This window comes from Macaca mulatta, chromosome 8 (assembly GCF_049350105.2).
Source record: "Macaca mulatta isolate MMU2019108-1 chromosome 8, T2T-MMU8v2.0, whole genome shotgun sequence".
NCBI lineage: Eukaryota > Metazoa > Chordata > Mammalia > Primates > Cercopithecidae > Macaca > Macaca mulatta.
Genome location: NC_133413.1, coordinates 23,972,039 through 23,998,267, shown reverse-complemented (window position 1 = coordinate 23,998,267; position 26,229 = coordinate 23,972,039). Strand labels below are relative to the sequence as shown.

The 26,229-nt window shown below is 41.9% G+C and overlaps 1 protein-coding gene and 1 long non-coding RNA gene across 15 annotated transcripts in view; both read right to left on the bottom strand.

The window, feature by feature from the left end:
- The window catches only part of PIWIL2 (piwi like RNA-mediated gene silencing 2), a 91,930-nt gene that overhangs the window by 14,499 nt on the left and 51,202 nt on the right, over positions 1-26,229 (bottom strand). For 12 of the 14 annotated variants that reach the window (XM_077942618.1, XM_077942620.1, XM_015144894.3 and 9 more), the window contains 1 exon segment: positions 25,990-26,095. In XM_077942618.1, the coding sequence (XP_077798744.1) occupies positions 25,990-26,095 (106 nt within the window). 14 annotated transcript variants of the gene reach the window in all.
- Positions 12,731-16,620, bottom strand: LOC144330742 (uncharacterized). Its single transcript, XR_013397163.1, has 2 exons — positions 13,179-16,620; positions 12,731-12,857 (listed from the first exon to the last, which is right to left on the bottom strand). It is a non-coding gene; the product is annotated as an uncharacterized LOC144330742 (long non-coding RNA).

Genomic DNA, 26,229 nt, shown 5'->3' with positions numbered 1-26,229 from the left:
CCGCGCCCAGCCGTATTTTTAGTAGAGATGGGGTTTCACCACGTTGCTCAGGCTGGCCTCAAACTCCTGGCCTCGTGATCTGCCTGCCTCATCCTCCCAAAGTGCTGGGATTACAGACGTGAACCACCACACCTGTCCTTACCTATCTATACACTTTGGTGAGATGTCTGTTCAGGTCTTTTGCTCATTTTCTAATTGGGTTGTTCATTTTCTTACTGTTGAGTTTTAAGAGTTCTTTGTATACTTTATATCAGTTCTTCATCAGATACGTGTTTTGCAAGTATTTCCTCCTAACCATGGCTTGTCGTTTCATTCTCTTATCAGTGTTTCCCAGCAGTTTTTAATTTCGATGAATTTTCGATGAAAATTTATCAATTTTTCCTTTCATGGGCTTTTGACATCATACCTAAAAAGTAACCACCAAACTCAAAGTCACCTAGATTTTCTATGTTTTCTATAAGTTTTATAGTTTTGCATTTTAAACATATGTCTATAATTTTAGTTTTTGCAAAAGGTGTATGGTCTATGCATGGAGTTTTTTGCATGTAGGTGGCTACTTGTTCCAGCACCATTTTTTGAAAAGACCACTGCTTTTCCACTGACTTGCCTTTGTTCCTTTATCAAAAATCACTTGACTATATTTGTGTGGGTCTATTTCTGGGCTTTCTATTCTGTTCCACTTAGCTGTCTTTTCATCATACCACACAATCTTGATTACCGTAGTTTTTACAGTAAGTCTTTAGGCTGGGCAGCATCAGACCTCTGCAGTACTGTGTTGGCTATCCTGTGTCTTTACCTCTCCATATAAACCTTAGAATCAAGTTTGTTGATATCCACAAAATCACTTGCTGGGATTTTGAGTAAGATTGCATTGAATCTAGCAATCAAAGTTGGGAAGAATTGACATCCTAATGATATTGAGTCTTCCTATCAATGAATACAGAATCTCTCTCCATTTTTTAGATATTCTTTGATTTTTTTATCAGTTTTGTAGTTTTCCATGTCTACATCTTGTATGTAATTTGTTTAGGCTGAAACCAAAGCACTCCATTTTCTTCTGCTAATACAAACATTTATCATCTAAAATTTCAAATTCTGATTGTTCATTGTTGGTACACAGAAATGAAATTGACTTTTTTTTTTTTTTTTAAGCAATAGCCTTTTGTATAACTGTGTATCCTACAACCTTGCAATTCTCACTTACTAATTCTAGCAGGGTTTTTTTTGTTGTTGGTTTCTTGGGATTTTCTACATAGACAATCAGGCTATCTGTAAAGATAGTTTTGTTTTCTCCTTCCCCATCTGCAAGGCTTTAATTTCCTTTTCTTACTGCATTAGCTAGGACTTCCAGCATGAAGTTGATTAAAAGTAGTCATAAAGACTATAGCATCTATCTTAGGGGGAAAGCATCTAGTTTTTCACAATTAAGTATGATGTTAGCTGTAGATTTTTTGTAGATTTTTAAATCAAACTGATGAAGTTCCCCTCTATTCCCAATTTGCTGGGAATCCGTTTTTTTTTTTTTTTTTTGAGATGGAGTTTCACTCTTGTTGCCCAGGCTGGAGCGCAATGGCACAATCTCGGATCACTGCAACCTCCGCCTCCCAGGTTTAAGTGATTCTCTTGCCTCAGCCTCCTGAGTAGCTGGGATTACAGGCATGCACCACCATGCCCAGCTAATTTTGTATTTTTAGTAGAGACTAAAAACAGTAGTTTAGTAGGGTTTCCATGTTGGTCAGGATGGTCTCCAACTCCTGACCTCAGGTGATCCGCCCACCTCAGCCTCCCAAAGTTCTGGGATTACAGGAGTGAGCCACTGCACCTGGCCTTTTTTTTTTTTTTTTTTTAAATCATGAATGAGTGTCAAATGATTTTTCTTCATCTACTGAAGTGGTCATACGATTTTTCTTCTTTAGCTTGTTGATGGATGGATTGCATTAACTGATTTTTGACTGTTGAACCAGCCTTGCGTAACTGGAATAAAACCCACTTGGTGATTTTACTAGTTTCCTGGGGCTGCTGTAACAAAGTAGCACGAACTGGGTGGCTCAAAAGAGCAAAGATTTATTCTCTGATGGTTCCCAAGGTATCAGCAGAGCTATGCTTCCCCCAAAGGCGCTATGAACAAATTTTTGCTAGGCTGCAGTGGTTCATGCCTATAACCCCAGCACTTTGGGAGGGCAAGGCGGGAGAACTGCTTGAATCCAGGAGTTACAGACCAGCTTAAGCAACACTGTGAGACCCCGTCTTTACAAAAAAATTAAAAAATTAGCCAGAAATGGTGGCACATTCCCGTAGACCCAGCTACTCAGGAGGCTGAGGTGGGAAAACTGCTTCAGCCTGGGAGGTAGTAAGCTATGATCATGCCACTGCACTCCAGCCTGGGTGACAGAGCAAGACTGTCTCAGAAAAAAAAAGAAATAAAAAAACTTTCCTTGTCTATTCAAGCTTCTGGTGTCTCAATCCTTGGCATTTCTGGCTTGTAGACACATTCTTCCAATCTCTGCCTCCTTCTTCCCGTCACCTTCTCCCATTTGTCTGCATCTTCCCATGGTATTCTCCCTGTCTGTGTCCTATCCCTGTCTTCTTAGAATAATACCCGTCACTGGCTTAGGGCCCACTCTAATCTGGTCTTACCTCATCTTAATTTGATTACATCTACAAAGACCCTGCTTCCAAATATGATCATATTCACAGGTTCCAGGTGGACATAAATCTGGAGGAGCGTTATTTAACTTAGTATAGTCTCAATGCAGAATTCTTTTTACACAGGCTCATTCTGCTAATGTTTTGTTGAGGATTTTTCTGTAGTTTTCCTTTCTTGCAATGTCTTTATCTGGTTTTGGTGTGAAGTGGCATCTCATGGTTTTGATTCCCAACTCCCTAATGACAAATGATATTTAGCTTCTTTTCATGTGCTTAATATTTGTATATACTCTTTGAAGAAATGTCTAAGTCATGTTTGCCCATTTTAAAATTGGGTTGTGTTTTTCTTGTTGAGTTGTAAGAATTCTTTATATATTCTGGATACTAGAACCTTTCTACATGTATTGGATGAATGACTTCTCCCATTGTATGCACTCTTTTAACTTTAATAGTGTCTTTTGAAGCACAAGTTTTTAATTTTGATCAAATCTATTTTTTCTTTGGTTGCTTTTGCTTCCAGTGTCATATCTAATAAACTGTTGCCTAATATTAATAGAGATGGTCACAAAGATTTACATGTATGTTATCGTCTACAGTTTTACAGTTTTTTTTGTTTTGTTTTTTTGAGATGGAGTCTCACCTGTCGCCAGGCTGGAGTGTGCAATGGCATGATCTCAGCTCACCACAACCTCCAACTCCCTGGTTCAAGTGATGCTCCTGCCTCAGCCTCCTGCGTATCTAGGATAACAGGCATGCGCCACCACACCCAGCTAATTTTTTTGTATTTTTAGTAGAGATGCGGTTTCATCATGTTGGCCAGGATGGTCTCGATCTGACCTCGTGATCCGCCCGCCTCGGCCTCCCAAAGTGCTGGGATTACAGGCCTGAGCCACCACGCTCGACCAGTTTTATAGTTTTAATTCCTACATTTAGGTCTTTGATCCATTTGGAGTTACTGTTTGTATATTGTGTAAAGAAGAGCTTCAATGTCATTCTTGTGTATGTGGATATCCAGTAGTCCCAGTACCATTTCTTGAAAACATTATTCTTTCCCCTACTGAATGGCAAACTTGCTGAAAATCAGTTAACCAGCCATAGGCACATGGGTTTATTTTTGGACTCTCATTTTTACTTCACTGATTTGAGTCTATCTCAATGCTACTACCACAGTCTTGTTTATCGCTGTAGCAAGTTCTGAAATTAGAAACTGTGAGTCTACTTTGTTCTTCTTTTTAAAGATGTTCTTGATTATTCTGTGATTTTGCATTTCCACATGAATTTGAATATCTGCTTATCCACTCCTGCAAAAAAAATGTTACTTTTGCAATGGATCTTGTTGCATTTGTAGATTCACATTTGGAGAGTTAAACCAAAGTACTCCATCGTTTTCTGCTAATACATAAATGTTGTTTTTATTTATTTATTTTTGAGATGGAGTCTCGCCCTGTCACCCAGGCTGGAGTGCAGTGACGTGATCTTGCCTCGCTGCAACCTCTGCCTCCTGGGTTCAGGCAATTCTTCTGTCTCAGCCTCCCTATTAGCTGGGATTACAGGCATGCACCACCACACCCAGCTGTTTTGTTTTGTTTTGTTTTTTTTGCATTTTTAGTAGGTTTTGCCATGTTGGCCAGGCTGGTCTCAAACTCCTGACTTCCGGTGATCCGCCCACCTCGGTCTACTAAAGTGCTGAGATTACAGGCCTGAGCCACCACACCTGGCCATAAATGTTGTTTTTAATTTCAAATTCCAATTGTTCATTGCTGGCACACAGGAAAGGAACTGACTTTTAAGAGACTGACTTTTGTGTAATAACTGTGTATCCTGCAACCTTGCAATTCTTGCTTACTAGTTCTAGCAGGTTTTTTGTTGTTGTTGGTTCCCTGGGATTTTCTACATAATCATGCAAACTGCAAAGATAGTTTTATTTTCTCCTTCCCAATCTTCCCAATATTGCATCTTAACAATATTGTCTTCCAATCCATAAACATGAGATGTCTTTCCCTTTATTTAGATCTTCAATTTCTTTTTCTTTTTCTTTTTTTTTTGAGACGCAGTCTGGCTCTGTCGCCCAGGCTGGAGTGCAGTGGTGCGATCTCTGCTCACTGCAAGCTCCGCCTTTCAGGTTCACGCCATTCTCCTGCCTCAGTCTCCCGAGTAGCTGGCACTACAGGCGCCCACCACCACACCTGGTTAATTTTTTCTATTTTTAGTAGAGATAGGGTTTCATCGTGTTAGCCAGGAATCCGGTCTCCATCTCCCAACCTCATGATCCGCCCGTCTTGGCCTCCCAAAGCGCTGGGATTACAGGCGTGAGCCACTGCGTCCGGCCCAATATTTTTTTTTTTGACATGGAGTCTTGCTCCTGTCGTGCAGGCTGTAGCAGTGGCATGATCTTGGCTCACTGCAACCTCCATCTCCTGGGTTTAAGCAATTCTCCTTCCTCAGCCTCCCGAGTAGCTGGGATTACAGGCATGCACCACCACACCCTGCTAATTCTTGTATTTTTAGTAGAGATGGGGTTTTGCCATGTTGGCAAGGCTGGTCTTGAATTCCAGCCTCAAGTGATCCACCCGCCTCAGCCTCCCAAAGTGCTAGGATTACAGGCGTGAGTCACCGCGCCTGGCCTACATCTTCAATTTCTTTAACAATGCTCTGTCGTTTCCAGTATGTCTAGTATTATTTATTTATTTATTTAGAGTTTTGCTCTTATTGCCCATGCTGGAGTGCAATGGCACAATCTCGGCTTACTGCAACCTCCGCCTCCCAGGTACAAGCGATTCTCCTGTCTCAGCCTCCCAAGTAGCTCGGATTACAGGCAAGCACCACCATGCCCAGCTATTATTATTATTATTTTGTATTTAGTAGAGACGGGGTTTCACCATGTCAGTCAGGCTGGTCCAAACTCCTGACCTCAGGTGACCACCCACCTCAGCCTCCCAAAGGGCTGGGATTACAGGTGTGCACCACCGCACCTGGCCTAGTATCTTTTTTGTTAAAAATTTTTCCTACATAGCTTATTTTTATGCTATCATAAATTGTTTTCTGAATTTCATTTTTGGATTGATCATTGCTAGTGTACAGAAATACAACTGATTATTATGTACTGATCTTGTATCTTCAACCTTGCTGCCCTCATTTATTAGCTCTAATTGTATGTGTGTACTCTTTAGGATTTTCTATATACAAGTTCCTTTCATTGTTTTACTTCTTTTCCAGTCTGGATCCTTCTGCAGTTTTCTTGTGATGGCTTTGTTTGGCTTTAGCATCAGGGTAATACTGACCTCATAGTGTAAGCAGGGAAGTGCTCCTCCTATTTTGGGTGAAGTTCGTAAAAACAAAACAAAGCAAAACTGGTTTCTTATTTAAATGTATGGTCTAATTCCAAAATTTCAGTATTTTGTGTATTTCCAGGGATTTGTCCATTTAGGGCATCTAATTTGTTGGTATATAGTTGTTCACAGCATTCTCTTATAATCCCTGCATTTCTGTAAGGTCAGCGGCAATGTTACCGCTCTCATTCCTGATCTTAGTTATCAGATTCTTCTATTTTTCATAAATGGGCTAAGCTAAAGGTTGTCAATTTTATTTCCTTAAATCAACTTTTGGCTTCATTGATTCTTTTTCTAGTCTCCATTTCATTTATTTATGCTCTAATCTCTACTAATATTATTATTTTTAGAGACAGGGTCTCACTATGTTACCCAAGCTCGTCTTGAACTCCTGGGCTCATGTGATCTGCCACCGCAGCCTCCGGAGTACCTGTAACTACAAGCGTGAGCCACTGCACCCAGCTCTCTAATGTCTATTATTTCCTTCCTTCTCCTTGTTTTGGGTTTAGTTTGTTGTTGTTTTCTGTTTCCTTAAGGTGGAAGCTAGTTTGTTTTTAGATCTTTCTTATTTTAAAATACAGTGTTTATAGCTACAAATTTTCCTCTAAGCACTGCTTTACTTACATCCATAAATTTTGATATGTTTTTAGTTTTCAGTCATCTCCCAATTATTTCCTAATTTCCCTTTTAATTTCTTCTTTGAGCCACTGGTTATTTTGAAGTCAGTCTTGTTTAATTTCCATGTATTTGTGAATTTCCCAAATTTCCTTTACTGATTTCAAATTTCATTCTATTGTGGGTTGAGAATGTATTTTGAAAGATTAAAAGTCATTTTTAAATGTATTGAGCCTTGTTTTATAGCCTATCATGGAGAGCAGTGCCACATACATTAAGAAGAATGTGTATTTGGTGGCTGGGTAGAGTGTTCCATAATGTCTGTTAGGTATGGTCAGACTACATACAGTGTTGTGCAAATCTTCCATTTCCTTGTTGATCTTATGTCTAATTGTTACATCTAAGACTGAAAATAAAGTTTTGAAGTCTCAAACTATTGCTGAATTGCCTATTTCTCCCTTTAATTATATCAGTTTTTCTTTCCTGTATTTTTGGGTCTCTACTGTTAGGTGCACATATATTTATAATTGTTATGTCTTTCTCATGGATTGACCCTTTTGCTATTATAAAATGTCATTCCTTGTCTCTCTTTACAAGTGTTATTTAAAAGTCTGTTTTGTCTGAGGCCGGGCACAGTGGCTCACGCCTGTAATCCCAACACTTTGGGAGGCTGAGGTACGTGGATCACTTGAGGCCAGGAGTTCCAGACTAGCCTGGTCAACATGGTGAAACCCTGTCTCTACTAAAAATACAAAAAAAAAAAAAATGAGCTGGTTTGAGGCCAGGAGTTCCAGACTAGCCTGGTCAACATGGTGAAACCCTGTCTCTACTAAAAATACAAAAAAAAAAAAAAAAAAAAATGAGCTGGGTGTAGTGGTATGCACCTGTAATCCCAGCTACTCGGGAGGCTGAGGCAGCAGAATTGCTTGAACCCAGGAGGTGGAGGCTGCAGTGAGCCGAGATCATGCCACTGCACTCCAACCTGGGCGACAGAGCAAGACTCCATCTCAAAAAAATAAAGTGTATTTTGTCTGATATTAATATAGCTATTTCATCTCTTTTGGTTATAGTATACCTATACTAGGCAGAAAGATTGCTTGAGACCAGGAGCTCGAGGCTGCAGTGAACTATGATCACACCACTGCACTCTAGCATGGGCAACAAAGACCCTGTCTCAAGAAAAAATAAATAGGACTATAAGCACAACCACTATGTCTAGCCACATTTTTCTTTTAATTTGTACTGTCAAACACTATCTTTTGAGTGTTGAGTCCATTTGCACTTAATTTAATTATTAATAAGGTGAGATTTACATCTACCTTTTTGCTATTTGTTCTTCTAGCCCTCATATCTTGGTCATTCTTTGATTTTTCCATTACTGCCTTATTTTGTATTAAACAGCCATTTTCCAGTTACTGTTATAATTCTCTTATTTACTATATATTTTGGAGTTATTTTCTTAGTGGTCCTTTTGGGGATTAACATCTTTTTTTTTTTTTTGGAGACAGAGTCTCTCTCTGTCACCCAGGCTAGAGTGCAGAGGCACAATGTTGGCTCACTGCAACCTCCACCTCCTGGGTTCAAGCAATTCTCCTGCCTCAGCATCCTGAGTAGCTGGGATTACAGGTGCCTGCCACCATGCCCAGCTAATTTTTGTATTTTTAGCAGAGATGGGGTTTCACTATGTTGGCCAGGCTGGTCTCAAACTCCTGACCTCATAATCTGCCTGCCTCGGCCTCCCAAAGTGCTGGGATTACAGGTGTGAGCCACCACACCCAGCTAAAATTAACATCTTCGTTTACAATAATCTTGCCAGGCACAGTAGTTTATACCTGTAATCCCAGTGCTTTGGGAGGCTGAGGTGAGAGAATAACCTAAGCCCAGGAGTTCAAGACCAGCCTGACCAACATAGAGAAACCCTGTCTCTGTCTCTACTAAAAATACATTAGCTGGGCGTGGTGGCGCATGCCTGTAATCCCAGCTACTTGGGAGGCTGAGGCAGTAAAATCACTTGAAGCGGGGAGGCGGAGGTTGCAGTCAGCCGAGATTGCGCCATTGCACTCCAGCCTGGGCAACAAGAGCGAAACTCCATCTCAAAAAAAAAAAAAAGAAAAGAAAAAAACTTTTAAAAGTTATTAGGAGGCCGGGCGCGGTGGCTCAAGCCTGTAATCCCAGCACTTTGGGAGGCCGAGACGGGCGGATCACGAGGCCAGGAGATCGAGAGACGATCCCGGCTAACACGGTGAAACCCCATCTCTACTAAAAAATACAAAAAAACTAGCCGGGCGAGGTGGCGGGCGCCTGTAGTCCCAGCTACTCGGGAGGCTGAGGCAGGAGAATGGCGTAAACCCGGGAGGCGGAGCTTGCAGTGAGCTGAGATCCGGCCACTGCACTCCAGCCTGGGTGACAGAGCAAGACTCCGTCTCAAAAAAAAAAAAAAAAAAAAAAAAAAGTTATTAGGTACAATGGTGCGTGCCTGTAGTCCTACCTACTCAGGAGGCTGAGGTGAGAGAATCACCTGAGTGCAGGGAGGTCAAGGCTGTGGTGAGCCATGATCAGGCCACTGCACTCCAGCCTGGGTGACAGAGCAAGACTCTGTCTCAAAAATATAAAAAAGTAAAATTTACAACAATCTCATTTGCTTGGTTAACACAAAGTTATTTTGGTAATATACAAACACTTTGCTCTCGTGGCTCCATTCCCTCCCATCTCCTTTGTGTCTTTATTGTTGTACAAATTACATCTTTACACACTGCATTCACATCCAGCTACATTATACAATTACCGCTTTGTTTGTTGGTCTCAATCAGAGAGAAGAAAAATTACTAGCATAAATACGTTTTGGCTGTCCTTTATATTTATCTACGTAGTTATTTATTCTGGTGGTACTTATTTCTTCATGTGAATCCAAGTTACTGTCTAGGTGTCACTTCATTTCAGTGTAAAGGACTCCCTTTAGTATTTCCTGTAGGACAGGTCTGTTAGTGACAAATTTTCCTGGTTTTTGTTTATTCGGGAATATCTTAATTCCTCTTTTTTTAAAAAAAGATATAATTCACATAGCACAAAATCCATCATTTTAAAGTGTAAAATTCAGTAGTTTTCAGTGTATTCACAAAGTCATGTACCTATCAAAATTATCAAATTTTGTATTTTCTTTTTTTTTTTTGAGACAGTCTCACTCTGTCACCCAGGCTGGAGTGCAGCGGCATGACCTTGGCTCAATGCAACCTCCGCCTCCTGGGTTCAAGCGATTCTCCTGCCTCTGCGTCCCGAGTAGCTGGGGCTATAGGCACCCACCACCATGCCCAGCTAATTTTTGTATTTTTAGTAGAGATGGGGTTTCACTGCAGGTGGGAGCCACTGCATTCGGCCCCAAATTTTCTATTTTCATCACCCCAAAAAGAACCTTGTCCCCAGAGCCAGGCGGGGTGGCTCATGCCTGTAATTCCAGCACTTTGGGAGGTCAAGAAGGGTGGATCACCTGAGATCAGCAGTTCAAGACCAGCCTGGCCAACATGATGAAATCCCGTCTATACTAAAAATACAAAAAATTACCAGGCATGGTGGTGGGTGCCTGTAATCCCAGCTACTCGGGAGGCTGAGGCACGAGAATCGCTTGAACCCACAAGACGGAGGCTACAGTGAGCTGAGTTCATGCCACTGCACTCCATCCAGCCTGGGCAACAAGTGAAAACTGTCTCAAAACAAAAACAAAAACAAAAACAAAAAACAAGGCCAAGCACAGTGGCTCATGCGTGTAATCCCAGCACTTTGAGAGGTTGAGATGGGCGGATCGTGAGGTCAGGAGATTGAGAACATCTTGGCTAACACAGTGAAACTCTGTCTCTACTAAAAAACAGAAAAAATTAGCCAGGCGTGGTGGCCGGCGCCTGTAATCCCAGCTACTCGGGAGGCTGAGGTAGGAGAATGGCGTGAACCCGGGAGGCGGAGCTTGCAGTGAGCCGAGATCGCGCCACTGCACTCCAGCCTGGGCGACAGAGCGAGACTCCGTCTCAAAAAAAAAAAAAAAAAAAAAAAAAAACAACCAACAAAAAAAACAAAACAAAAAACAAAAACACAAAACACAAAACAAAACAAAACAACCCTGTACCCAATAGTAGTTCCTCCTCATTCTTGCCCTTCCTCCTCATTGTCTGGAAACCACTAATCATCTGGTGTCTATGAATCCGAGCTATAATTCATATGCTACAATTTACTGAATTAAAGTTTTTTATTATATACCCATATATATGTAACCACCCCCATAGTCAATTTTATAACATTTTCATCAGCTCAGAAAGAAACCTCATACTTTTGAGTAATCACCCTATCCATACTCCAGTTCCCTCCTCGACCCCAGTCCCAGGCAACCACTAACCTTCCAGTTTCTATAGACGTTCGTGTTCTGAATATTTCTTATAAATATTCAGAAACTTTTTTTTTTTTGGAGACAGTCTTGCTCTTGTTGCCCAGGCTGGAATGCAATGGTGCGATCTTGGCTCACCGCAACCTCTGCCTCCCGGGTTCAAGCAATTCTCCCGCGTCAGCCTCCCAACCAGCTAGGATTACAGGCATGCACCACCATGCCTGGCTAATTTTGTTATTTTTAGTAAAGACGGGGTTTCTCCATGTTGGTCAGGCTGGTCTTGAACTCCCGACCTCAGGTGATCCACCCGCCTTGGCCTCCCAAAGTGCTGGGATTACAGGCATGAGCCACTGCACCCGGCCCAGAAACATTTCTTCTATGTGATCTTTTGTGACTGGCTTCATTCACACAGCATGTTTTCAAGATGTAGGTATTGCTTGCTGTTGATCCTGTTTATTTACCTGTATTCTTCTTACATTAAATTTATATTATTGTTCTTTCCTCTCATAGCTTGATAGTTATACTCTTTTACTCTTCCTTTAGTAGCTACCCTAGAGAGTACAACATCTATAGTGTACCAAAGTGTAATGTAAATGAGTACTTTTACCTTTTCCTCAACAATTCAAAGACCTATGAATATTGGGACATCATTTACTTCTTCCTGATATATGTGCTGTTGTCATAAATTTCAATTTATATGTACATACAAATATATAGCCACATGACATTTTTTTCATGTTTTAGATGGAATAGATTCATTTAAATTTACCTTCATAATTGTTACTTTTATTGTTACTTATCCCTTTAACCATTTCTAAACTTCTATCTGGGATCATGTTCCTTCTAGCTGAACAATGCTTTTTATATTTTCCTTCAATGTAAGTCAACCATTGTCTTTTCAGATGTTGTTTTTCTGCCTTCTTTAACCTACTTCTGAGCCACTTCTTATGTACATATTATATTTTAACCCCCCATCTATTGGCCTGTTACAGTTTGATTATTTTTATTTTTGTTTTTGAGAGACAGAGTCTCACTGTGTAAGCCCAGGCTAGAGTGTAGCGGCACAATCTCAGCTCACTATAACCTCTGCCTGCCTCGCAGGTTCAGGCCATTCTCGTGACTCAGCCCCCCGAGAAGCTGCGATTACAGGGGCGCAGCACCACACCTGGCTAATGTTTGTACTTTTAGTAGAGACGGTGTTTCACCATGTTGGCCAGTCTTGAACACCTGACTTCATGTGATACACCCGCCTCAGCCTCCCAAAATGCTGGGATTACAAGCTAGTTTGATTATTTTCTGCTCACCTATCTTTCAGTTGATTCCTTCCAGCCTCAGCTATATCTAAGCTACTGTTATCCATTGTTAGGGGATGAATTATGCCCTCCACAACATTCATATGTTGAAGTCCTAAACCCCAGTACCTCAGAATGTGACTGTTTTTTAAACATAAGATCTTAAAAGAGGTACTTAAGGTTAAATGAGGTCATGGGGGGACCCTAATCCAATATGACTGATGTCCTCATAAGAAGAAGAGATGAGGACACAGACACAAGAAAGACCAAGGCCCCCAAAAGAAACCGACTCTGCCAACTCTCTGAGCTTGGATTTCTGACCTCTAAAACTGTGAGGAAATAAATTTCTGTTGGGTAAGCCAGTTGGTGGTACTTTGTTAGTCATTTGTAGCAAACTAATACACCCATCTACTGAGTTTGATTTCAGTTAGTGTAGTTTTCATTTCTAAAAATTCCAATTACTTTTTTCATGCTAATTCTTTGTCAAAATTCTTAATGTTGTATTTCATTTCTTTGAATAATTTAAGTAAAAGTCATTTTTATTTTTATTTGCAACAGGGTCTCGCTCTGTTGAAAGGAGGAGTGCAGTAATGCGATCATGGCTCACTGCAACCTTAAACTCCTTGGGCTTTAGAAATTAAAGAAAATAAATTAGAAAACAAAAAAAAAAGAAATTAAAAATTAAAAATTAAAAATTTTTAATTTCTTTTTTATAGAGACGAGATCTCACTATGTCGAGCAGGCTGGTTGCAGACTCCTGGCCTCAAGCAATCCTTCCACCTTGGCTAAAAGTTACTTTTAAATGTGTCTGATCAATTACCTGAATCCTCTGTAGTCAGAATTTATTATTTATTTATTTATTTATTTTTGAGACGGAGTCTCGCTCTGTAGCTTAGGCTGGAGTGCACTGGTGCGATCTTGGCTCACTGCAACCTCCACATCTCGGGTTCAAGTGATTCTCTTCCCTCAGCCTCCTGAGTAGCTGGGATTACAGGTGTCCGCCACCACACCTGGCTAATTTTTTCTATTTTTGGTAGAGACGGGGTTTCACCATGTTGGCCAGGCTGGTCTCGAACTCCTGACCTCAGGTGATCCACCCGCCTCAGCTTCCCAAAGCGTTGGGATTACAGGTGTGAGCCATCTCGTGCCCAGTTTAAATTTCTAGTTTTCAACAAAGAATTATGATGCTTGCCAAGAAATAGAAAAGTAGGACACGTATGCATGGGGAAAAAAAGTCAACAGAAACTGTCATGGAGGAAGCCCAGACATTGGTCCTATAGACACAGTCTTTATATCAACTATTTTAAATATTGTTCAAAGAACTAAAGGAAACCATGTCTTAAGACCTTAAGGAAAGTATGAGAATGTGTCTCACCAAATAAAGACTATCAATAAAGGCATAGAAATTACAAGAAAGAACCTAATAGAAATTCAAGGGTTGGAAAGTATGGTAATTGCAATGTAAAATTTACTAGAGATGCTTAACAGCAGATTTGAGCAAGCAGAAGAAACAACCAGCAAACCAGAAGTGGTATCAGTTGAGATTATATCCAGTATAACAAAAAGAAATAAGAAAGAAAAATGAAGACAGCCTCTGAAACCTGGGAGACACCATCAAGCACACCATTATATAAATATTTGCTGTCTCAAAAGGAGAAGAACAAGAACAAGGGGCAAAAAGAATATCTGAATAAATAATTAACAAAAATTTTCCAAATTTGAGGAAAGATATCAACAGACACATCCCCAAAGCCTAAGGAACACCAAGCAGGATTAACTTAAAGCTGACCTGCAACATCAGCTATCCCCTGGGTCTCCAGCCTATTGGTTCATTCTGCAGATTTTGAATTTGCCAGCCTCCATAACTGTGTGAGTCGATTTGTTAAAATAAATCTATACACATGCTCACACCCTATCAGTCGGTTTCTCCGGGGAATGCTAATACAGAATTAGCACCAAGAAAGTAGGAGAGAATAGAACTATACAGGAACAAAGTTTCTATATAATATTGCTATAGTCTGAATGTGTGTCCTTGCCAAATCTCATGTCGACATGTAATTCCCAATTATCAGAGGTGGGGCATGGTGGAAGGTGTTTGGATTATAGGAGCAGATCCCTCAGGAATGGCTTGGGCCATCCCCCAGTGATAAGTGAGCTCTTGCTCTGAATTTACACAAGATTTGGTCATTTAAAAGTGTGTACTACCTCTTCTTTTCTCTCTTTCACTCTCTCTCTCTCATTTACTCCTGCTTTCACCATGTGAAGTGCCTGCTTCTGCTTCACCTTCCACCATGACTGTAAGCTTCCTGAGGCCTCCCTAGCAGCTGAGTGGATGACAGCATTACGCTTCCTGTAAAGCCTATAGAAACATGAGCCAATTAAATTCCTTTTCTTTATAAATTACCCAGTCTCAGGTATCTCATTACAGCAATGCAAGAACAGCCTGACACAACTATTAAAATTAATTTGGTATTAATCTGAATAAGACTTTTAAAAGTTAATATGCAGAAAAATCATCTGATAAAATCCAACATACTTTCATTATAAAAATACTCAGCAAATTAGGAGTAGAAGGAAACTTTCTTAACATGGTAAAGGAAATTTATTAAAAACTCACAGCTAACATCATATACAATTGTGAAAAACTGAAACCTTTGCCTCTACTATCAGGAAAAAGACAAAGATGCCTGATTTTAGCACTGCTATTCAATACCATAATAGAAATCCTAGCCATAACAATTAAGGAAGAAAAGGAAATAAACTAAGAAAATTAAGAAAGAAAAGGAAATAAAAAGAATTCAAACTGAAAAGAAAGAAGACTCCATTCCCATATGCAAATAACATTCTGTATCTAGAAAATCCCAAAGAATTAAAAAAAAAAAAAGCAATAAAAAAACTACTAGAGCTCATAACCACATTCAGCAAAGTTACAGGGTACATGATCAACACAAAAAAACAGTTGTGTTTCTAAATACCAGCAATGAACAATCAAAAAATGAAATTAAAACTATTCCATTTACAATAGTATCCAAAAGAATAAAATACCTTAGAATAAACTTTAACCAAAGAGGTGAAAGACTTATACATGGGAACTACAAAACACTGCTGAAAGAAATTAAAGAAGATCTCAATAAATAGAAAGACATTCTGTGTCCATATGCTGGAAGACAGTATTATTAAGATGGCAATACTCTTCAGAGTAATCTAGATATTCAACACAATCCCTATGGAAGTTTCAATGGCCTTTTTTTGCAGAAACAAAAAAGCCTTCTCTCAAATTCATATACAATTCCAAGGGGGCACTGAATAGCAAAAACAATACTAAAAAAGAAAATAAAGTTGGAAGACTCACATTCTCCAATTTCAAAACTTATTACAAAGCAAAAATAATCAAAACAGTGTGTTACTGGCATAAAACGAGACACACAGATCAATGGAACAGAATTAAGAGTCCAGAAATAAACCCAAACATCTGTGACCAACTGATTTTCGAGTAGGGTGCCAAGATTTCTCAATGGGGAATCCCCTCAACAAATGGTGCTATGACAAGCAGATATCCAGACGCAAAAGAATAAAACTTGACCTTACTTCACTTTGTATAACTCAAATCAGTGACTTATACGTAAAAGTTAAAAAGTGTAAAATTGTTAGAAAAAAATATAGGGGACAAGCCTTCATGACCTTGGATTTGGCAATGAATTCTTAGATTGAGCACCAAAACCATAGGGAACAAAAGATACAATAAATAAACTGCATGTTATCAAAATTTAAAATTTTCGTGCAGCAGAGACCATGATCAAGCAAGTGAAAATCTACAGAATGGGGGGAGATATTTGTAAATCATACATTAAATAAGAGCATAGTTTCCAGAATATTTTTAAAACTCCTACAACTCAACAACAAAAAGACAAATAGTCCAGTTTTTATATGGGCAAAGGATTTGAATGACACAAATACACAAATGAGCAACAAGCACATGACGGATGTTCAACATCATTGGTCATTAAAAAATGCAAGTCAAAACCACAATGAAATACTTCACAACAGTGATGATTCAAGCCTGGCGTGGTGGCTCACGCCTGTAATCTCAGCACTTTGAGAGGCCGAGGTGGGTGGATCACCTGAGGTCAGGAGTTCAAGACCAGCCTGACTAACATGGAGAAACCCTGCCACTACTAAAAATACAAAATTAGCTGGGCGTAGTGGTGCATGCCTGCAATCCCTGCTACTCAGGAGGCTGATGCAGGAGAATCGCTTGAACCCGGGAAGGGGAGGTTGCGGTGAGCCAAGATCGCGCCCTTGCACTCCAGCCTGGGCAACAAGAGTGAAACTCAGTCTAAAAAACAAACAAACAAACACAAAAAATAGTGATGATTTAAAAAAACAGAAAAGGCCAGGTGTGGTACCTCACTTTGGGAGGCCAGCAGATTGGGAGGCCAAGCTGGGCGGACCACCAGAGGTCAGGAGCTCAAGACCAGCCTGACCAACATGGTGAAACCCCATCTCTACTAAAAAAAAATACAAAAATTAGCTGGGCTACCCAGCTACTCAGGACGCTGAGACAAGAGAATCTCTTGAACTCAGGAGGTGGAGGTTGCAGTGAGCCAAGATCGTGCCACTGTACTCCAGCCTGGGTGACAGAGTAAGACCCAGTCTCAAAAAAAAAAAAAAGTAAAAAAACAGAAAACAGCAATTGTTGGCAATGGTTCGGAGAAACTGAAAACCTCTACATTACTGGTAGGAATGTAAATTGATGCTTGGCCACTGTGCAGAACAGCTTGGTGTTTCCTCTGAAAGTTAAACACAGAACTACTATATGACCCGGCAATTTCACTCCTAGGTATATATCCAAAAAGAACTGAAAATGGGAACTTAAACAAATACTTGTTCAGGAATGTTAACAGCAGCATTATTCACAATAGTCAAAACGTGAGAACAGCCCAAATGTTTATCAACAGTGAATGGATCAACAAATTGTGGAATAAATACAATGGAATATTATACAGCCACAAAAAGGAAAAAAAGTATTAATATATGCTACAATATAGATAAACCTTGAAAACATGCTCAGTGAAGTAAGCTAAACACAAAAGGTCACACATTTAAAAATTACTATACAATATAGGTAAAATAGACAAATCAGTACAGACAGAAAGCTAACTAGATATTACCAGAAATTAGGAGAAGGTGTGAATAAGGAATGATTATTTAATGGGCATGGGGTGTTTTTATGGGGTGATGAAAATGTTTTTAAACTAGAGATCCTCTTACCTCAGCCCCCCAAGTACTTGGGACTACAGGCACGTACCACCACGCCCAGCTAATTTTTCTATTTTCTGTAGAGATGGGGTTTTCACCATGTTGCCCAGGCTGGTCTCAAATTCCTGGGCTCAAGCAGTCCACCTGTCTCGGCCTCCCAAAGTGCTGGGATTACAGGCACAAGCCCCTGCACCTCACCTATTTCACCTCAATTTTTCTTTTCTTTTTTTTTTTTAAGCAAGCAAGCAGGACATGTTGATGGCCAACAGTAAAACCTTCCAGGCTGGGAAGGCGAGTGGAACTCTGGGAGTGGATACCCCAGTGTCCTTGCTTGAGGCAGTCCATCTGGCTCTGTGAAATGAGTAGACGCTGGAGAGCTGCAGTAGTGCAGAGATAGGCTGAAGCTATTCTACAGGTTCCTTTTGAACCCTGTGAAGCACTGTCAACAAGAACTGTTCTGGCTGAATAAGAGACTGCAGACGGCTATGGGGCAGATTCCCCAGCAGTAAGGCTCTGCACTTGGTTGGCAAGTTGGACTTACTCTGGTAGTCCCAGGAGGCTGTGACAGTGCCTGACATGAGCAGACACTTACTACAGACTGGGTTTTGCATACCTGCTGGTAGATGCAAACGCCCAATACTATGAAAGGACTAAAACAAGGCTGGGCGCAGTGGGTCACACCTGTAATCCCAGCACTTTGGGAGGCTGAGGCTGGGAGATCACTTGAGGTCAGGAGTTTGAGACCAGCCTGGTCAACATGGTGAAACCCCATCTCTACTAAAAATACAAAAATTAGCTGGGTGTGGTGGCGCACACTTGTAATCCCAGCTACTTGGCAGGCTGAGACAGGAGAATCACTTGAACCTGGGAGGTGGAGGCTGCAGTGAATGGAGATCACATCACTGCACTCCAGCATGGATAACAGAATGAGACTGTCTCAAAAAAAAAAAAAAAAAAAAAAAAAGGACTAAATCAAAAGATAATCCATCAATTTGGACCACAGAGTCACATTTCTTCAAAGAACACACTTTCATCGTCACAGTTAACGGTTTGGTAGATAATTAGAATGGGCAACTGAAACATCTGTTGTCTAAAGTGGAGGAAAGAAAAACCTAAAGGGCTGGCTTACACACTTTCATGAGTGTGTGCTCACACTCAACAGGGCCAGGGCCTAGAAAACATCTCCACTAGGCAGATTTCTCCCCTTTTTCTGACGAATTGAAGGAAGAGGAGTGGGCAGGATGCTGTTGTGACCTTATAATTCTTCCCTGGGGGCAGGATGTGGTACAACTATACTTTTCTCTTTCTTTCCCACATGACCTCAACAGTCTTTTTTTCCTACCTTTTTTCCCTACTCCTGGGATCAGGGCTATACTGCAGGTGCCAGAAGCTGGGATGACTTCTGTATTAGTCTGCTAGGGCTGTCATACAAAACAAGCTCGCTTAAACAACAGAAACTTACTGTTTCACAGTTCTGGAGGCTGGAAGTTCAAAACCAAGGTGTTTACAGCCCTTTTGAGGGTTGTAAAGAAAATGATCTGTTCATGCCTCTCTCCTAGCTTCTGAGAGTCTCGGGGATTTCTTGGCTTACAGACAGGTGTTCTCCCTGTGTCTTCAGATTATCTTCCATCTATGTGTGTCTGTCTCTGTGTCTAAATTTCCTCTCTTCATAAAAACATAGTTATATTGGAGCAGGGCCCATTCTAATGACCTCATTTTAATTTAATCAGATGCAAAGGCTTTATTTCCAAATAAGGTACTGGGGATTGGAACTTCATCTTCTTGGGAACACAAACTCATAACAAGCTCTAAGCAAGAAAGTAACTATACTTTTAAACCTTTATGTTAGAGTTCCTAAGGACCTGATGGGGGTGAATTGTACCTTCATTCCATCTGGCAAAACTGGGGTTCACAGGGAATGTAGTTATATTGCCTAGTAGTAGAGAAAGCCCACTAGTTCTGTACCTGTGTAACACTGCCCTATATGAATCGGACTGGACTGAGGGGCAGACGTTTGCTAGGCTAGTATTGCTGCCAGCAGTCTAGATCAGCACAGCGGTCAAACTTAACGTCCCTTCCAAGAGTGGAAAGGTGGGGGTATAAATGGAGAAAAGGAAGAATGATATCTGAGGATTAGGGAAAGAACAAATGGTTATACAGTGAGCAAAATTCAATATACCTTTTTTTTTTTTAGACAAAGTCTCGCTTTGTTGCCCAGACTGGAGTGCAGTGGCGTGATCTCGGCACACTACAACCTTCGCCTCCCAGGTTCAAGTGATTCTCCTGCCTCAGCCTCCCAAGTAGCTGAGATTACAGGTGCCTGCCACCATGCCCAGCTAATTTTTGTAGTTTTAGTAGAGACAGGGTTTCATCATGTTGGTCAGGCTGGTCTTGAACTCCTGACCTCAAGCCATCCACCCACCTCGGCCTCCCAAAGGGCTGGGATTACAGGCATGAGCCACTGAGCACAGCCCAAAATCCAATATTCTACTGGTGCCTTGGGAGAGGCTTAGAGTAAGATGTGATATTGCTTGTTAGCTCAACTAAACGGGATGCCTAAAGGGGTTACTGACCCATGTTACTGAGAGGACTTCTGCTTTTGAAACCTGACAACGTTGAATGGAAGCCTGCAAATCTAAGTGGCACGTATCTGGGAGACGCTTTAATCATGCAGTATGATGATAATCTGGACTAATTATTTATGACTGAGTAGGACTCTAGTAATGTGCCAGTATCTTTGACTCTTACATTTCAGAGTATATCTACTATTATGCTATAAGATGAAATAACCCTAATATTGTTGGGAAGATTCAACTAACTCATTGTAAACAAGTCTTACGATGATGCTGATATTAATAATCAACTGTATTGGGAAATTAGGTTAAGGACACTACAGGATGTAATACTGATTAAAAAAATGACTGGGCCGGGTGTGATGGCTCATGCCTATAATCCCAGCACTTTGGGAGGCTGAGGTGGGCAGATCACGATGTCAAGAGATGAAGACTATCCTGGCCCACATAATGAAACCCCATCTCTACCAAAAATACAAAAATTAGCTTGGGTGTGGTGGCGTGTGCCGGTAGTCCCAGCTACTCAGAAGGCTGGGGCAGGAAAACTGCTTGAACCCAGGAGGTGGAAGTTGCAGTGAGCCGATATCGCGCCACTGCACTCCAGTCTGGTGACAGAGTGAGACTCCATTTAAAAAAAAAAAAACTGGCCTGGGGAAAGCGTCTGGCTCTTGAGATACGAGAGTAATCACAACTTGAGATAATTCTAACAAAACGGCATTCGGCTGGGCATGGTGGCTCAAGTCTGTAATCCCAGCACTTTTGGAGGCCACAGCAGATGGATCACTTAAGATCAGGAGTTTGAGACAAGCCCGGCCAATACGGTGAAATCTCATCTCTACTGAAAATACAAAACTGAGCTGGGTGTGGCGGCACGTGCCTATACAGGACAAGACAAAAAAGGAAAGGACAGGATAAGGAAAGGAAAGGACAGGGATAAGGACAAGGACCAGGACAGGACAGGACAGGACGGGACAGGACGGGACAGGACGGACAAAGCAGGGTACTCAGCTGGGCGCAGCGGCTCACAGCTATAATCCCGGCACTCTGGGAGGCTGAGGTAGGCAGGATAGCTTGAGGCCAGGAGTTTGAGATCAGCCTGAGTTTGAAACCAGCCTGAGCAAGACGGTGACACTCTCTCTCTACAAAAAATACAGAAATTAGCTGGGTGTGATATGTGCCTGTAGTCCCAGCTACTTGGGAGGCTGAGGTGGGAGGATCCCTTGAGTCCAGGAGGTTGAGGTTGTAATGAGCCGAGATTGTGACTCTACACTCCAGCCCAAGCAACAGAGCAACCCTGTCTCAAAAAAAAAAAAAAAAAAAAAAAAAAAAGCGGGAGGGTGGGAAGGAAACCCATCAAGGAAAAGCCAGGTTACAGAAAAAGGAGAAGAGCAAAATCAACTATTCAAGGAAAAAGATAAGAATATTTGGAAACATTTATGTAACACAGCTATAAGGCAACATGAGACAAGATGTTAACAATGAGGGAAAACTGGATGAAGGATGTATGGGAACTCTTATCCTATTTTGCAACTTTCATTCCAAAATAAAAAGTTTATTTACAAAAAAAAAAAAAAAATATTTGGAAATATTTTATTATTGCATGCGAGTCCAGAGAACAAGTGAGAGATTTAGAATGGAGAAAATGGGCTTTGGACTAGCAAGCCCTGAAGCAAAATGGGGCTGAAAATGTGTAAGAAGGCAACTGTTTGGAGGTGTTGGAACTTCCGGTGGTTAATGCCATTCCTAGGGGAAGATATTAATAAAACTGGGGATCCAGAGGTAGTCAGAATCTTAGAACCCCAAAGCAAATTTGTTGAGGCTGCTGAGGAGTCAGGATAAGCTCTGGGAGAGGCATGATCAAAATCGTTTATTTTTTATTTGTTTTAGAGACAGGCTTTGTCAACCGGGCTGGCATGACCATAGCTCACTGGAGCACTGGACTCCTGGGCTTAAGGGATCCTCTCATCTCAGCCTCCTGAAGAACTGGGACTACAGGTGCACGCCACCAAGTCTGGCTTATTTTTTTCAATTTTTTTGTAGAGATGAGGTCTTAACTTTGCAAAAACAGTTTACACACAAAGATTCCTTCCACTAGGTGCAGAACAATTGGGGAAATGGCAAAAGCTGGCACAGGACTGAAGCAATTCTCCTGCCTCAGCCTCCCAAGTAGCTGGGATTACAGGTGCCCGCCACCACACCTGGCTAATTTTTTTGTATTTTTAGTAGAGATGGGTTTTACCACGTTGGCCAGACATAATGAGGACCTGAATCAAATGAAACCTTTTGGCCAGGTGCAATGGCTCATGCCTGTAATCCCAGCACTTTGGGAGGCTGAGGTGGGAGGACCGCTTGAGCCCAGGAGTTCAAGACCAGCCTGGGCAAAATAGCAAGATCTCATTTCTACTAAAAATTTTTAACAATTAGCCAGGTGTGGTGGCACATGCCTGAAATCCCTGCTACTCTGGAGGCTGAGGCAGAGCAAGACCCTGTCTCAAAAAAAAAAAAAAAAAGAATTCTTTTGATTCAGAGAACATTTATATTTAGACCAGCCAGTTTTATTCTAGATTTAAAATTAGATTTATTTTTCCTTTGACCTGGTTCTATGGAGTTTAATATATACTACTTAAGTTCATAGTTCAGATAAAGAAACAAAGACCAAAATGAACTGTTATTTGACTTAGAATAGAGTTGTGATACTAGAAATTCAATGAAAATTGCCAGGAGAAGTGTCAGCTTAGTAATGGAAGAGATGGAAAAGGAATCTAGACAGCCCCTGTGCTTGTAGTACACTGCTCTTTTACAAAATAGCCACAGTGGCTGGGCACGGTGGCTCACGCCTGTAATCCCAGCTCTTTGAGACGCTGAGCGGAGTGGATTACCTGAGGTCAGGAGTTTGAGACCAGCCTGGCCAACATGGCAAAACTCCATCTCTACTAAAAATACAAAAAAATTAGCCAGATGTGATGGCGGGCGCCTGTAATCCCAGCTACTTGGGAGACTGAGGCAGGAGAATTGCTTGAACCCGGGAGGCAGAGGCTGCAGTGAGCCCAGACTGTGCCATTGCACTCCAGCCTGGGCAACAAGAATGAAATTCCGTCTCAAAAAAAGAAGAAAAGAAAATAGCCGGCCGGGCGCGGTGGCTCAAGCCTGTAATCCCAGCACTTTGGGAGGCCGAGACGGGCAGATCACGAGGTCAGGAGATCGAGACCATCCTGGCTAACACCGTGAAACCCCGTCTCTACTAAAAATACAAAAAACTAGCCGGGCGAGGTGGCGGGCGCCTGTAGTCCCAGCTACTCCGGAGGCTGAGGCAGGAGAATGGCGTAAACCCGGGAGGCGGAGCTTGCAGTGAGCTGAGATCCGGCCACTGCACTCCAGCCCGGGCTACAGAGCAAGACTCTGTCTCAAAAAAAAAAAAAAAAAAAAGAAAATAGCCACAGTAGGTCAGGCATGGTGGCTCACACCTACAATCTCAGCACTTTGAGAGGCTGAGACGGGCAGATCACTTGAGATAAACAGTTTAAGACCAGCCCAGCCTGGCCAGCATGGCGAAACCCCGTCTCTACTAAAAATACAAAAAAAATTAGCTGGGTCTTGTGGCACATGCCGGTAATCCCAGCTACTGGGGAGGCTGAGGCAGGAGAATTGCTTGAATCCAGGAAGCAGAGATCGTGGTGAGCCGAGATCGCGCCACTGTACTCCAGCCTGGGTGACAGTAACACTCCGTCTCAAAAAAAAAAAAAAAAAAAAAAGCCCCCACAGTGGCTCACACCTGTAATCCCAGCACTTTGGGAGGCTTAGAAGGGTGGATCATGAGGTCAGGAGTTCAAGAGCAGCCTAGCCAAGACGTTGCAGTGAGCTGAGATCGTGCCACTGCACTACAGCCTGGGCAACCAGAGTGAGACCCTCTCTCAGAAAAAGAAAATAGCCACAGCAATATCTCTGGTGCCACATATTCTTTCAGACCCTTGCCACCCTTGGAGTAGGAGGTGGAATCAACTGCCCTCCCCTCAAAGCTGGGTGGGACTTTGTGACTCCCTGGACAAGTAGAATGCAGCAGACGTGACACTGCATTACTTCCACTGTTAAGGCATAAAATGCAGCATGACTTCCACTGGCACTCTGTCTTGTGGAACGTTCAAGCTTTGAATCCAGCCAGCATGCTAGGAGGAGGCCCAGAGAGTCCATGTGGAAAGACCATACAACAAGGCCCACATGGAGAACTGGAGCCCACTGCTGTGCCTTGTCCAGTTCCTGATTGTGAACATCAAACTTGCTCATTTCATGCCACTAAGTTTCAGGGTAACTTGTTAAATAGCCATCCATAACCAGTGTTCAAGTAATTTACAACCCAGTGGGATGGATAAATAAGGATACAAACAACAAATATAAGGCAGCGTAGGGATGGAGCAGTGAGGGAAGAAGGGGAAAGGCTTCATATCTAGGTCTTAGAAGACAGATCAAACTTTGAAGGAAAATAGTTACAACAATAACAAAAAGGAAAGTCTGGTAGAACTTGGTGACTGGGTAGCATAACATATGGACCTTGCCGGAGACAGACTTAAAAAAAAAAACAACATAACCTCTAATAACTGAACAGTATTAAACTATTTTCAGGATGCTGTAGGAAACATCATTCTATAAAGAGACAAGGTGGAGCCTTAGAGACTGACTTCAATCATATGAAATTATTACATTTCTTGCTGCTTAGCCTCTATGCAAAGGTTAAGGTCTAACTCTGACCCTAAGAAATGAAAGGCACTTATCAGTACTTCCTTTGATGTACTGGCCAAGGCAGAAATCAGTACCTTGCTTGCTCACTGTTCTAGACCCAGTATCAGCTTAATTACAGTAATCCTCCATGGTTAGCATTCTTTAGAGTTCGAGGGGTGATTTATAAGGAGGCGTTTGTCTTGAACCAAAATGAAAAGAGCCAGCGCCTAATAAATTATAAAAAGCTGAGTACACTCATAAGCTGCTTTAATTGCTGAAACTTATCCCCAACTTCCCTGATAAGGGCATGAAGATTATGTCTAGAGACACCAGGCTGACAACCTGAGAAATAATTATTACTTACTAAACCAAATGAAAGCATTTAGCTCTTTAGCTCTTTGAGCTGATCTGTACAAGCTGAAGCCTGAAAGGAGGAGCTCTGAGCTGCCTGCTCAGCAGCAGCTGTTTGGGAGACTCACCTTTGATTTGAGATCCCTCTCACCACATCAGACTTCCTGTAAAGTGTTCACATAGATAATCCTTAAAAATCCCGAAACTTGGCCAGGCGCAGTGGCTCGCAGCTGTAATCCCAAAACTTTGGGAGGCCCAGGCAGGCAGATTACCTGATGTCAGGAGTTCGAAACCAGCCTGGCCAACATGGTGAAACCCCATCTCTACTAAAAATACAGAAATGGATAGGCGCGGTGGCTCATGCCTGTAATCCCAGCACTTTGGGAGGCCGAGGCAGGCAGATCACAAGGTCAGGAGATCGAGACCACGGTGAAACCCCATCTCTACTAAAAATACAAAAAATTAGCCAGGCGTGGTGGCGGGCGCCTGTAGTCCCAGCTACTCAGCAGGCTGAGGCAGGAGAATGGCATGAACCTGGGAGGCAGAGCTTGCAGTGAGCCGAGATCACGCCACTGCACTCCAGCCCGAGCGGCAAAGTGAGACTGCGTCTCAAAAAAAATTACAGAAATTAGCTGAGTGTGCTGGTGCGCACCTGTAATCCCAGCTACTTGGGAGGCTGAGGCAGGAGAATCGCTTGAACCCAGGAGGCAGAGGTTGCAGTGAGCAGAGATCGTACCACTGCACTCCAGCCTGGGTGACAAGAGTGAGACTCCATCTCAAAAAACAAACAAAAAAAACAAACAAAAAAAACCCAGAGACCTGAGAATTTCTGTTCTCCTCACCTCATAAAACTTTTTTAAGGAGCCCACGAGGCATAACTTCAGGCTGTCCACAATCTCCTGATGCGGCATCTGGAACACCACCCGGGAATACCATTTTGTGAGGGTGCTGGGGTCAGGGTGAGCAGAGAGACAGAGAGAGGAAGATGAACAAATGCTCAACGGGGACAGCCTATGGCTTGTGTCAGTAACACAGGTTTCTCTATGAATCAATCCAACAACAAATACCTAGAAAATGCATTT